At 48.0% G+C, this 13,852-nt stretch overlaps 1 protein-coding gene across 7 annotated transcripts in view; it reads right to left on the bottom strand.

The window, feature by feature from the left end:
- The window catches only part of ZC3H4 (zinc finger CCCH-type containing 4), a 43,763-nt gene extending 36,028 nt beyond the window's left edge, over positions 1-7,735 (bottom strand). For 2 of the 7 annotated variants that reach the window (XM_082677860.1, XM_082677864.1), the window contains exons 1-2: positions 7,691-7,716; positions 6,410-6,575 (exon numbers count right to left, since the gene is read on the bottom strand). In XM_082677860.1, coding sequence (XP_082533986.1) covers positions 6,410-6,570 — 161 coding nt within the window. In that variant the 5' untranslated portion in view covers positions 6,571-6,575; positions 7,691-7,716. Of the gene's footprint in view, positions 1-4,935; positions 4,998-5,611; positions 5,729-6,151; positions 6,280-6,409; positions 6,576-7,690 lie in introns of those variants that run through there. The other 5 variants (XM_082677861.1, XM_082677865.1, XM_082677859.1 and 2 more) reach the window with 4 other exon arrangements.
- Between the last annotated feature and the right edge of the window lie 6,117 nt (positions 7,736-13,852).

Below are 13,852 nucleotides of genomic sequence, written 5' to 3'. Positions count from 1 at the left end.
CAGCCAGCCACCACTCCCCACCATCTCTCTACCAGAACTGGGCCTGCCTGGTGTGGAAGGAGCAGGCAGCATCCAGGCTCTATTAAGCTTTATGGCTCTGAAGTGTGGGGTTTTCTGGGATCACTCAACAGGGACCAGGGATCCAGCCTGGAATTCAGCTAAGCTGCTGAGCCAAGGTTTCTCTAACGGCTCTTCCTGGGATCTAGCCACTTAGCCTACCCTTACAATTCATTTTCAAGGCATCTACTCTGCAGCTGGGTACCAGGAGCTGCAGTAGCAGCAACCATGCCTCACTGTTGCCAGAAGCGGCAGAAGGCAGGGCAGATATGGGAAGGTAACATGAGGCCGGGTAAAGGCAGTACCAACTTCTGCCCAACTCTAAATGAAGTCCTGAGGAGAGAAGGGCTCCTTGAACACTCCGAAAACTGTTCGGCTCCAAGAAAAGCACGAGACAAGCCTGGCTGCTGAATGAACAAAACCTTAACTGACGCAGCCAAATCACCAAGGGGTGGGAGAATCTTGGAGCTGGGACAGACCGTGTTCTCTCGGACTCTGGTGAGGGTAAAGGACTTACTTAAGGGGACGTGACTGGTTAGCAGTGGGTGAGGTGCTAGAGCCCTGGTTTCCCTGGTCTCAGGAGGCCTACCAAGGCCGTAGCCCTGACTCAGACTCTGATTGCAAAAGATGAGCAGGGGAAGGTAGCCAACAGCTCAAGAAAGCATGACTGTTGCAGCATCGTATAATAAGGACACTGAGCCAGCAAGAAATGCCTTAAGATGGCTTCCACTTAGTTGAAACCCCAATCAGCTCCTTGCAATTAAACTGCTGACCAGAAACCCAAGAAGTGAAAGATAAACTGACTTCCTTCAAAAACACAGATGTTATTCTTACCTCTGTTTATACACCAGACTGTAAATTCTATTTAGAGTTTTTCTCTAGTAGGGACAGCAGGAAGATAAAGAAACCAAGATTCTCTGAATGCCAGGCATTGTGTGGGTGTTCTGCATATGCCCATTTGACCGCAATGCCCCGAGAGGAGGGCCTTATCCTCGGTGGCCACTGCACACTGAACACAATCTCATCTGCCTCCAAACCCACGCTGTTCCTTCATATCCTGCTGCCACCTCCAACGTTCAAAAGATGTCACCACTTGCCTTACAAATAGCGAGCTGAGTCACCAGTTCACACAGATGAAAAATAACAAAAATAAAAAAACAAGAAAGATTCTCTACCCAGAGCAATTTGGCCAACAGAAGCAAACTATGCTCTGAGCAAACCTATGTACTACTAAAAAAATTATTCCCAAAGCAGGATGCAACTACATCTACACCAACTAAGAGACCATGTCTTCATCTTGGTCATCAACTGACTAAGGGTCAGAAATGTATTTTAAGAACTGCCCTCATGGGCTTCCCTGGTTGCTCAGTGGTTAAGGATCTGTTTGCCAACGCAGGGGACACGGGTTCAAGCCCTAGTCCGATAAGATCTCACATGCCGCGGAGCAACTAAGCCCGTGGGCCACAACTACTGAGCCTGTGCTCTAGAGCCCGTGAGCCACAACTACTGAAGCCCACATGCCTAGAGCCCATGCTCCGCAACAAGAGAAGCCACCGCAATGAGAAGCCCATGCACTGCAACAAAGTGTAGCCCCTGCTCACCGCAACTAAAGAAAGCCCACGCGCAGCAACAAAGACCCAAGGCAGCCAAAAATAAATAAGTTAAAAAAAAAATTTGAAGAACTGCTCTCACAACCTCCTATTGTTACTAACTCCAGGCAAAAAACTTTGCACAATGTCTTCAAGACTGCATCTTCATAAACTATCAAAAGCAAAAGAGGCCTGCAGCAAAGACTCAGCCGATAAATTTGGAAAGCCAAATCCATGATACCAAACAATCTCAGTTTACCTTAACCTACTCAAATGAACTTTATATGCCACCCAAACAGGCAGCTTTTCCACTCTTTCCATTAGGTTCCAACTCTGAAACCGATCTCAAACCATTTAACAGGATTCCCCTCCACCAATGAGCAGACTGCTCCTACGGATCTTGGAATCAGCTTATTAAATACCAACCGCCAGAAATCTCAGAAACAATCCTTTTTTTTCTCCTATTATGTCAGTCGTTATGTTACCAAGGTACAGGTGAGCACCTTGCTCATTTAGAAACTCAGCCACTTCACTTCCTATTTGCTCTGAATTATTTTCTTCTAACCTCCTAAGCTGGGTCAGAACCAGTCACTCTGGTACTAGAAAATATCGTCTGCGGGGACCAAAATTAGGTTCTCTGGAATATGATTGGACCTGAAGCTACCCACAGAGGCTTGGAAATAGTTTCATTAGTGATTTTCGCCATAGAGGTTATTTATCGTAACTGGATCTGGCCTACACAACAAGATGGTTCTAGGAACCTGATAACCACAAAAATGTAACAGAAGTGAACAACAAGTAAGGCAACCCTGAGACATCCATTTTTCGCACATCAGGGAAGGGAAAAGATCCAAGAGAAAGGAGCGGAGGTAGAGGCATTATTCAACAACAAATAACTGAACCAGCCCGATATGAAACTGTCTACATTCAACTGGAGGGGGAATCACAAACTCAGAAGCAACCATTCATCTCTAACTTGCCCGTCAACAGCTGGGAAAGCCTTCATTTCTTCAGGTGCAAAACAACTTTCCCTTGGGATCAGCCTTCCTGGCTGAGGCAAAGCCATACTAGTGGTTTTCTAAAATAGCTAGCTCTACTTTAAGAAAACTCCGGCTTGTTAAGAATCAAAAATTTAAACCTTCAGAGCAAATCGAAACCCTATCTGGGAGATAGTACAGATGATGAATTTAGAAAGCCCTTTTGCGGAATCACATTTTTTTTCTTTTGAAGAGCAAATTTGAGGGGAATAAAAAATATAAAGGGGTTTAGGACCAGAATAACTGTTTTCATGGTCACAAGTAATTTTCTTTCTACTGGGAGATTTTTATTTGCTTTCAGATTAAAGCTCTCCCCAAAGAACATAAAAATTTTAAAGATTACAAGTGTATAAGAGCTGCTGTTAAATCAGGGATTCTGAGTGACACCCTTTTTTTTTTTTGCAACATCCATTAATATGAAATTTAACTAATACTGGTACATCAGTTTGAGGGGGAAAAGGTAGTACTGTCACATTTCAAAAACAAAGACTACTGAAATACTTTGACATAATTACTGGGGCTTCTTGGATTTGATGGATGAGATTCCTTTGAGAAGGAAAAAACAATAAACCCTTGTGTTGATATGCCTGAGCGTTTTTAAGTGCTTGAGGAAATATTTTAACATTAATGACTGCTAAAATTTTCACTTATAAAAGAAATGCAATTTCCTTAACATTTCACTTTAAAAGTAAAGTTAAAAAAGCATCCTTCTACACTTAGTAGCCCTTGTCACTTGGAAGGTTCATCTGTTAGCATCCAGTTTCTGCACTTGGCTCCTGGAGGAGAAATTTTACAAAGGATGGGAAACTTCAAATAAATGCAATTCATTTTCGGCTGACCCTGCGCACTGGATAGTGTGTTCAGTTTGTGCTTCAGACATTGTTTTGCAGGAATACTGGACTGTGTGGACACTTCTTCCTCCCACAAATGATTTTACATACCTAAGATCTTCACAGCAGTTAAGTTGTGAACATACCGAGAGGAAGAACAAAACAAGTGGCCCACTGAATTGCAGTTTACATGTTTCCTCATCTAAATGTCGGTGAATTTTTTTTCTCCTAAGAATGGAAAAAAGGAAACAGGATCTTGGGAGGGGAAGAGGGCTGTGTGTTAAAAAGTTTTCTCTAACAAAGTATGTCAGGGACCAAAAGTGGGCAAGAGGGAAAATGGAACTTCAACGTGTTTTGTCTTTTAACGGAAGAACTTATGCTTGTAAAACACATCAGAAGTAGTGTTTGGTTCTGCAAGTCATTTCTGTTGCTCTTTTTTCCTTGTACATGTAGGAGAGGGGGGACTGGGGGCCGGAGGAAGTGTTCTCTCCACCATGGCTGGGCGTGTAACACGTTTGCATCGACTTTTCACGGTCAGGCATGTGCTTTCGAACAAAGGAACAGTGGAGACGGGGAGAGGAAACTGAGGCTTGACACACTTTACAGATTTGGTGCTTAAACAGTACTTTACAAATGACTTGCTTAATTTAAACGTCCATCACCATAAGAGACATCGGAGTCAAATGAGAAAATTGGATCTACTTGAACCACAATCTTTTTGGGGCGGCTGGGGCAGAGGGGAGGGAGAACATTAACTTGCACGCAAGCATCATAAACCAAATTCAGTAACCTCGTCTCCTACAAATGGACTTGAAGTATCCACTTTCTTCAAAGATGAAGGCTGGAGACAAAGCAATGGACTGAAATGGCAAGAGGGATACCAAGGGCTTGAAAACATATGGGCCTTTTACAGAGGTTTTTGTCATGTTACAGTAATACACTTTCTTTTTTGAGAAAACTGTGTACATCAAATTTTAAAAATTAAACATCGAAAAGGATGTGCAAGTCTAAAAGGGCTCAACAGGGTTAGAATCCTGATTTGAACATATAAATTCACGCTCTCAAGCATCACTTTGGTCTAAAGGCGAGGAGGAAGGCAGGCAGGAAAGGGACAAAAAGAGGGAGATAATTGAATTACTCAATAAAAGAGGCTACTTACCATCCCAACCCATTGTAAGACATACACTTCTGACATAAGAGAACTCCTTAGAGGTCGAATAAAGCGTGTAAGCACCTTTGAGTAATGCACCTGCCCCCAAGAGGGGGCCCGGAAGCCCAACGTGGGCTTAGCGAACAGACCTTTGCTAATCTGTTTATTTCCTTGAACTGGAGTCAGGCTGCGATGGGCTGCGATTCCCAGGACAATACATTTAATTAGAACAAAACAGAACAAAACAAAAAAAAAAATTTGTAAAAGCTCACCAAACTGCTGCACTTGTGTCTCTGAATGTGGGTGGCATTTCTTTTAAAAGGCAAAGTATGGTCTGTGAAGGAGAAAGGGAAAAGGGGAGGTGGGAGTGGGGAGAAGGGGCCGTGGTGCCTGGCATGGGAAGCCCTAGCTAAGATCCCTGTCTAAGGGAGGGTCCTCTGCGACTCCCCAGCCCCGGGCTGCGACGGGGCAGCCATCTGTCCAGCGCCTTCTCTTCCCCTCCCCACCCCCACTCCCTCCAAGACTCACTTTCCTGCCGGCTGAAACCCTTCTACGATTTCCAAATCCACTCTCTAGCCACCTCTTCCCCTGCCCCACCAAAAAAGTGGGCGAACCCTGCACCCCAACCTTCTGCTGACGCAGGGTAAATGGGGCCCCAACCTCTTGCTGAAACGCGCCGGGCTGGCCCCTTTATCACCCTCCAGAGAAGGGCATGGGGCGAGCCCATTTCGCACTTAATAAAGGGGAGGGGGGCGCTGCCTTTCACCCCTTGCCAAAGCACAAGGAAACCTCGTTTTTTTCTCCCGGAAGGGATGGCGCCCCATTTTAGCCCCAAAAAGGAGGGAACCCCACGAGAAAGAGGGGACCAACTTCCTCTCCTCTCCAAGGCAGGGAAACCAAACCTCACCAGCTTCCCCCCCGACCCCCGCCAATAAACGCATCACCTACCTACGAAAATCAGGAGGACCCCTCCCTTTAAGGAAAGAATGGGGAAGGGTCTTCTCCCCAAAAAGAGGCAGGGGCTTCCAAAGGGGCGAGAGATCCTCCCAATTTTGCCCCCTAGAGAATAGCTAGGAAACACCTCCCGCCAAAAAAAAAGTACAAGAGGCCCCCACCGAAAGGACCCCCCGTAAGGATGGAGAAAGAAATTAACGAACCCCCACTTCCTGCCTCCTACAAAAGCTAGGGTACCTCTCCAAGTAGGGCAGGGCACACCTCCCCCAGGAGAAAGGATACTGCCGGGTTCTGGGAGCCACCCCCCGACTCCAAACCCCTAAGAGCGGGGCTGTTGCTCGAGATCCCCCCCAAAAGGGTCCGGGGGCCCCTCCCCCATTCCCTTCCCCGAAGCCAGGCGACGGGCAGGCGGGCCCGTGGCTGCCAGCTCCGGGAGCACGGGCAGCCAGGACCCCCGTGGGCCTCCGAAGCCCCCCCGCCCCCGGCGCCCCCTCCCCAGGGCGGGCGCGGGGGGTCCGGGGGGCGCCTCCTCACCTTCCCCTCAGCATGGCGCCCAAAAAAGACAGAGCGAGAGCGAGGGAGAGCGGGCGAGCGCCGCGAGGGGGGGGAAACGCATGAGGCCGGGAGAGAAAGCAAGTGAGAAAGAGCGAGCGAGCGAGAGACACCCACCGACCCCGCCCTTCCTCCTCCTCCTCCTCCTCCGCGGCCCGGCCCAATATGGCGGCCGCCCCCTTCCTCCTCCTCCTCAACCTCCCCCCGGGGACGCCGCCCCGGCCGGGCCGGGGGCCTGACCTGTCGTCAGGGAGCGGGAGGCGGTGGTGGAGGAGGTGCGGGGTGGCCAGGCAGGCGTCGGGGGAACACGGAGGAGGCGAAGGCGTTGATGGCGGTGGCGGCGATGGCGGCGGCAGCGACTCTGATGGCGGCGGCGGGGGGGTCCCGGGCGCGGCCTCCATAGTTCCTTTGGGGGGGAGGGGATGTTAATGCACGAAAAAGGACTGCTTGGGCGTGGCGGGAGGGGCACACTTCAGCTCTGAGGGCTCCTGATAGTAATGGGTATATATTTTTTCAGTGTCGGAATCACCTCTGCGCCGACCTCCGCGTAGGCCGCGCGGCCTAGGCCTCAGCGGGCCGCTCGCCGCCTGCTTTCTCCGCAGCCCGCCCCTGGGGTCACTCGCTCACAGGCGCGGGGCCCTCATCGGGGCGAGAGCACCCCCACACACACACCGCTGCGGGCCCGGGAGTGGGAGACCCGGGGGACACGGACACTGGTGGGTAGTTCGGTGTAATTAGCGCGGGCCGCGCGCAATGGAGCAAGCGAGGGGGAAAGGGAAAAGAGGAGAGCGAGCGAGGGCGATTAAAAAAAAAAAAGTAATTTAGGAAAAGGAAACGGGCCGCAGAGACAGGCCGACTGTCTGTCTGCCGGCCCTTGGTGCCCCGGCTTCCCGGCCCCCGCCGCAGTCAGAAATTCATACAAAATGGCGGCTCGGGCCCGGACGTGCCAAGAGGCTGAGGCGGGAGGAAGGGCGAGGTGGGAGGGGGAACTGGGAGGCGGAGGCGGCGTCACGTGGAGGAGAGAGGCACAGACTGCTCTCCCGAAGGGCCGCGGAAAGAGCCGAAGGGAGAGAGTGAGGCCGAGGCAAGGCGGAAAAAGCCGGAAGGAGCTGAGCTGAAGATCGCGAGAGGCGGAAAGAGCCGAAGTTGTTAACGGGGGTGGGGCTAGAGAAAGAATGGGAGGCCCCGGGGAGCCGGAAATAGCCGAAGCGAATCGGGACTGGGAAAAAACAAGGAACTGAGGTGATCCGAAAAGAAGCGAAGGCGGTGTCTAGGGTGGGTGACAGGAGGCGGAAACAGCCGACTGACGCCCGGCGGCGGTAATAGGATTTAGATGGAAAGAGCTGAAGTGTGGGGCTAGTGAAGCGATTAATTAAGAGAGTAAAAGACTTTGAGGAATTCGCTCGAGAGCAAGCGGGGAGAACCGAAAATTGCTACCTTGAGGGAAGGCGGGAAGAGTCGAAAGTTTTAGGTGGGAGAATGGGAAAGAAGGAATTCGGGCTATGGAGAGAAAAAAATAACCGAAGGCTGGAGACCGGGTGCCTGGAGTTGTAGGTTTCCGGAGGATGAAGCAGAACAGGCCCGGAGATGACATCATTAGAGACCTGGGTTGATGATGTTATCCTTGGGCGGTGCGGGTGGGCGGGGAGGGCGGTCCTTGGTAGTGCTTTGGGGGAGTTAAGAACCTAGAGCTTGCTTAGTAGGTGGAAGATCTTAAATGCCGGACATGGAAGCACTAACCGGGTTCGAGTATAAAAACGTAAAATCTTTTGATCCTCACAGCTGTACTAAGGGGAGCTACTATTGGCTGCCCATTTTTAAATTTTAAAGTGAGAATTATTTTATTTATTTATTGGCTGCTTTGGGTTTTCGTTGCTGCACGCGGGCTTTCTCTAGTTGCGGCGAGCGGGGCTACTCTTCGTTGTGGTGCGCTGGCTTCTCTTGCTGCGGAGCGCGGGCTTTAGGCGCGCCGGCTTCAGTAGTTGCAGCACGCGGGCCCAGTAGTTGTGGCGCACGGGCCTAGCTGCTCCGCGGCGTGTGAGATCTTCCCGCACCAGTGTTCGAACCCGTGTCCCCTGCATCAGCAAGCAGATTCTTAACCACGGTGCCACCAGGGAAGTCCAAGCTGCCCGTTTAATCGGTGCAGACTGAACCTCGCGGTGTCTAGGTACTTGGCTCTTGCCCCCAGCAAAAATTCTGTTCAGTCCTGTTTACAAGAGAGGATCTTCATTCGATGCTTTTGTGAGCTCCTTGTATAGTGCCAAGTCCTGTAATGGGCGAATGGAACATAGTTTCTTTTTGGAGCTTAAAAACTGATAATGCCCCAGGGGAAAGAAACTCTAAGTTGAAGAGTAAGGGGGGCTCCTATTATACTGGGGGACAGGGTTGTTTAAGCTGAGACATGAAGAAGAGATAATTCCAGGCAAAAGAAACAGCTTATTTCAGGCCCTGAAACAAGGCAAGGACGACTTAGTTTCCAGGAACAGACAAAATCCTGGAGACAGAGGTGCCAGATCACCCGCTATATTAATCTTACTATAAAATTTAAAATGTCCCAAACCTGGTCTGGGACACAAGCTCTTCGTGTGGGTGATTTACAACCTCCTTCAGGGAAGAAATTGGCATTCCTGATAAAGTGAAATGATTAAGCCATTTTCTATTGAATTTTGATGGAATGAAACTTCTGGGAAATCAGTGGCCCACCCAGTTAACAGTCAGCTGACTGCCAGCCAAGAATCTGCTATCTTTAACTGGATCATCTTTTCTTCCTGGATCTAATCTGTAGTCTAATAGGGTTATTTAACAATTCTCTTCTATAAAATGACCTTACCAAGAGAAAATGTTTCAGTTGGCCTACAAGAGACCTTTTCTCCTTGCATGCATCATTGTAATAAAACATTGGCACATGCTCATAACTAAATTGTCCAAAAAAGGGGTTTTTTTTTGTTTTGTTTTTTAACACACGGAGAGCTAGTAGAGCTGGATTGTGAGAATGGAAAGGAAAAGCACAGAAGTGGGTCATTATGTGTCATTGTGAAAGGTGCCATTCCCCTTCTATGCCTTGATTTCTGAACCCCGTGTATTCTAGTTATAGACAAAACAATACTAGGTGAGACCACAGACCATGTCTAGGAAGATGGTACCCTGTCCTTTCAAGATCTGGTCTCCAGTTGGCACCATTTCTGAAGCTTCAATAAGCCACAATTCTAGAGGGCCTTCTGCTTTTGAGGGCCATTTCCTTTTAGGTAATGAGGAAAATGAAAATGTCAGCGAATCCCAGGGAGCAAGATTTCTCCATGCTTTTTCAGTGTCAAACTACAACGTTGTCCACCAAGAGCTTCTGACATTCTAGATGACACTTGGACTTAATATTTAATTGTTGATTAGGGTCCAGACTCAGTAAAGTTATGGAAGATTCTCATGTTTCAAAGTGATTTTTTTCTGCCAGAAAAGACAGCCCTGAAAGACATTAACCAGTTTTGTATCAAACTTTCCAACTTAATTCCGGCATTTTTTCCCCCACTGTCTGTACATATTCATATCTCATGTCCTCCCTTGAACCAGCTTTATTTTTCTGCTAGTTCCCCCATTGATGAGTTAGGTAACATCTTTGATATGTGCTCACCATGGTTTTGTGTGAGGGTGATGTTTTTAACTTTAAAAAATTTATACTGTGGGGTTTCCCTGGTGGCGCAGTGGTTGAGAGTTCGCCTGCCGATGCGGGGGACACGTGTTCGTGCCCCGGTCCGGGAAGATCCCACATGACGCGGAGTGGCTGGGCCCGTGAGCCATGGCCGCTGAGCCTGTGCTCCGCAGCGGGAGGGGCCACAACAGTGAGAGGCCCGCGTACCGCAAAAAAAAAAAAATTTATACTGTGAAAACAGATAGTAAAGTTCAGGGATGGTGATGCTGGCAGAAATAGGGCAGAGGCCAAAAAAAAAAGTTTCCAACAGTGATGACAATCATTATTGCAATGAAGGGGAATTGATGACCCTTCCAGTTGGAAAGGATCCAAGGTAAACAACCTGCCACCAGTGGCTGGTAAGTGTGAGAACTTTTCACAGAACTACCTGTGCCTTGAGGACCAGCTTGGGTTCAGTCCCCAATATAACACTTCCACTAGATGCTGGGCCTGCCCACTTCATCTCTTGGTGCCTCAGATAATGCACCATCACCTGGGATTCTGTGGCCAGTCAGTGGTCTTCACAGAACCCATGAATATGCCAAGAGCTGATTATTAGTACTAGAAGAATCAATCACCAGACAGATCATGGCTTTTTATAAAACCCCAAGGTTTATTTCTCCTTGAGGCTTACCAGAGGCCCACAGACTACCCTTATTTTTATTTGTTTTTATTACTTTATTGAAGACTAGCATACATACAGAAAAAATATAATCACGAGTATTGTGAAAATTAATAAACAGAAACCTCACTTAAGATGGAGTCTGGGACTTCCCTGGTGGCGCAGTGGTTAAGAATCCGCCTGCAATGCAGGGGACATGGGTTCGAGCCCTGGTCCGGGAAGATCCCACGTGACGCGGAGCAACTAAGCCCATGCATCACAACTACTAAGCTCGCGTACCGCAACTACTGAAGCCCACGTGCCTAGAGCCCGTGCTCTGCAGCAAGAGACGTCGCCGCAATGAGAAGTCCGCGCACCGCAACGAAAAGCAGCGCCCCCGCTCGCCACAACTAGAGAAAGCCCAGGGCAGCAAGGAAGACCCAACGCAGCCAAAAATAAATAAATAAATAAATTTATAAAACAAAAGAAAAGATGGAGTCAAGAGGCCAGAAGGGGGAGCTCTCATGCCCTGCTCCTTGATGCCAATTGTGTACCCCACGGAAAGAAACTACCTTGCACTCCCAAACAGGAGGGGCAACCGCTTTACTATACCAAAGGAAGAATTTCTCCTCACTTAGCAACAGCCCAGCCAATGAGAAGTCATTGCCACCCCTGAACTCCTACTTTCCTCCAACGAACTTTCATGTAGAATAGCCCCTCCCAACTCCCCCCTTTTCCTTATAAAAGCAGACTCCCTTCCTTTGCTCTCTGGGCTTGCCTGTAGTTCCTCATAGATTGTGAGACCTGAATTGCAATTCTTCTGTTCCTGGATAAACCCATTTTGGTGATAAAATAACCCGGTGTTTTATTGGTTTTAGTTCAGCATTATACAGCTTGATAGGTTTACATGAAGTCAATATGCCATGTAATCAGCACCTAAATCAAGAAACAGAAAATTATTTTTTAAAAAGGGGGTAGGGTGGAGAAAACAAACAAACAAAAAGAAAACGGGAAAATGATAAGCCAATCCAGAGCCTCCTCCTGTCCCCATCTAGTCACTACCTCTTCCCAGGGTAATAACCCTTCTGACTTCTAACCTATGCTCTTTGGAATCTGGCTTCCTTTACTCAACATTAGATTTGTGACATATAGTTGAAGTTCATTCATTCTCATTTCTGTGTAGTATTGCACAGTGTGACTAAACCAGGTATTGGTGCTAATGTGGAGCAACCAGAACTCTCCTACACTGCTGATAGGACTATAAATTGGACTAACCATGTGTATTGTGATTTATATTAAGAAATACATATTTGGTCTTTGTCCCTGTACCTTGCACTGAGCTCCTAAAGCCCTAGAACTTTCCTAAGTGATAAGAGCTATAGATAAAGGTGCCTTTTCTTATTCATACAAGCCCCTTTCAACCACACCTGAGTTTATGTTAATGAGGTGACTTTTGGAAAGCCACAAAGCTGGTTGCCAGGGGAACCAATCAGGAGATTAGAGGTTTGCAACTTTTAGTCCTACTCTCCAACCCCTAGGAGAAAGGAGAAGGGCTGGAGATTAGCTTAATCACCAATGGCCAATGATCTAATCAATCGTGCCTACATAGTGACACCTCCCTAAAAATCCCTGAGCTATGGGGTTTGGAGAACTTCTGGGTTGGTGAATAAGAAAACATCCATGTTCCAAGAAGGTGGTACACTCCACACTCCAAGGGGAAGGAAGCTTCTGTGTTGTGGGGTTTTTTGTTTGTTTGTTGGCCTCTCCACATGGCTTGAGGGATCTTAGTTCCCCAAACAGGGATTAAAGATTGAACCCGCACCCTGGGCAGTGAAAGCGTGGAGTCCTAACCACTGGACTACCAGGGAATTCCCGAAGCTTCTGTGTTCTGTGCTTCGGATCCTTCTGGACCTTGCCCTATGCATCCCTTCATCTACCTGTTCTGTTAGCATTCTTTCATATCCTTTGTAATAAACTGGTAATCTTCTAAGTAAACTGCTTTCCTGAGTTCTGTGAGCCACTCTAGCAAATTAATTGAACTGGAAGAAGGGATTGTGGGAACCTGCAATCTGTAGGTACTTGCCAACTTCACTTGAAGTTGCAGGTGGGCCATCTCCTGGAACTGAGCCTGTTAGGGAATCGTTGACCGAAACCGCCCGCCTTGGCTAGACATGATGATAACCTCTTGCATGAGCTGTTTCGCAGCAAGTGGTCCCAATAAGGCTCAGGGTGCTGCCACTGAAAACGAACTGGGAGAATGCGGGAGGGGCCCAAAGGAGGGAGGACACACCAGCCCACAGTATGTCTTGTAAAACTAACCCAGAAGAATTCAGGAGGGGCCAAAAGGAGGAGGGAGGAGATGATATGTCCTGCCAACTTCCCAGAAAGCCTCACGCTGGAATCCATCTTGGCTGAGAGATGTGTGCACCTCCAGGAAGGATCCTAAGTCAGAATAATTGGCCAGAGACAACCGGAAACTAACCCCGTCACTGTAAAACTTGAGACTGCGAACCATGTGACAGAGCAGTTCTGCCGGGTTCCCTTACCCTGCTGCTCTCCACCCAGGTGCCCCTTCCCAATAAAGTTTTTTGCTTTTGTCAGCATGTGTGTCTCCTCGGACAATTCATTTCCAAGTGTTAGACAAGAGCCCTCTCTCGGGCCCTGGAAGGGGTCCCCCTTCCTGCAACAAGCCCTTAACTTGCAGGATCTCATGCTAACTCCAGCTAGTGTCAGAACTGAATTGAAGTGTAGGACCCCATGCCAGTTGGAGAATTGCTTGGTGTGGGAAAACCTCCACGCATTTGGTGACCAAAATACAGAAGTATTCTAGTAATGGAGAAACACAGGAGTTCCCTTAGAGCCACTTTGAAAAATAGCCTGGCAGTTATCAACTACAGCTGAACGTACACCTACACCAAGATAGAGCAATTCCAACCTGTGAAATAAAATTCATGTTTTATGGCAAGATAAGAAAAGTTTAAACATAAAATTTTTTTTCTCTGCCCTTTGGCCTCCTCTCTCCCCTCTGCAGCGCACTGTGTATCTGCATTAGGCATCGACCAAACCTCCCCCATTGGCAGAAATACCTGTTCTACCATAAAGAGAAACATTCTCCAGGCATCAACAAGACAACTCCTTAAAAGATAACATTCCTTCTGGATCTTGTAAGGGGACACAGGACCCACCACTTTGTACTCACAGATCTGGATTGTGCAAACTATCTATGTCATTTAATGTACAGTCTTCTGTCTCAAAAACCTATATAACTGTGCTTTGACCTGTAATGGGTGGAACGGTTCTCAGAGCTTTCTGAGAGGCTGTTCCCAGGTTATAATCTTCCATTTGGCTCAAATAAAATTTTCCATTTCTTTCCTAGATCAACTGATTAATTTTTTTCGTT

Source organism: Grampus griseus (genome assembly GCF_964374135.1).
Source record: "Grampus griseus genome assembly, chromosome: 19".
NCBI lineage: Eukaryota > Metazoa > Chordata > Mammalia > Artiodactyla > Delphinidae > Grampus > Grampus griseus.
Note: the sequence above shows the minus strand (reverse complement) of the source record. Positions and strands in the feature narration are given on the sequence as shown.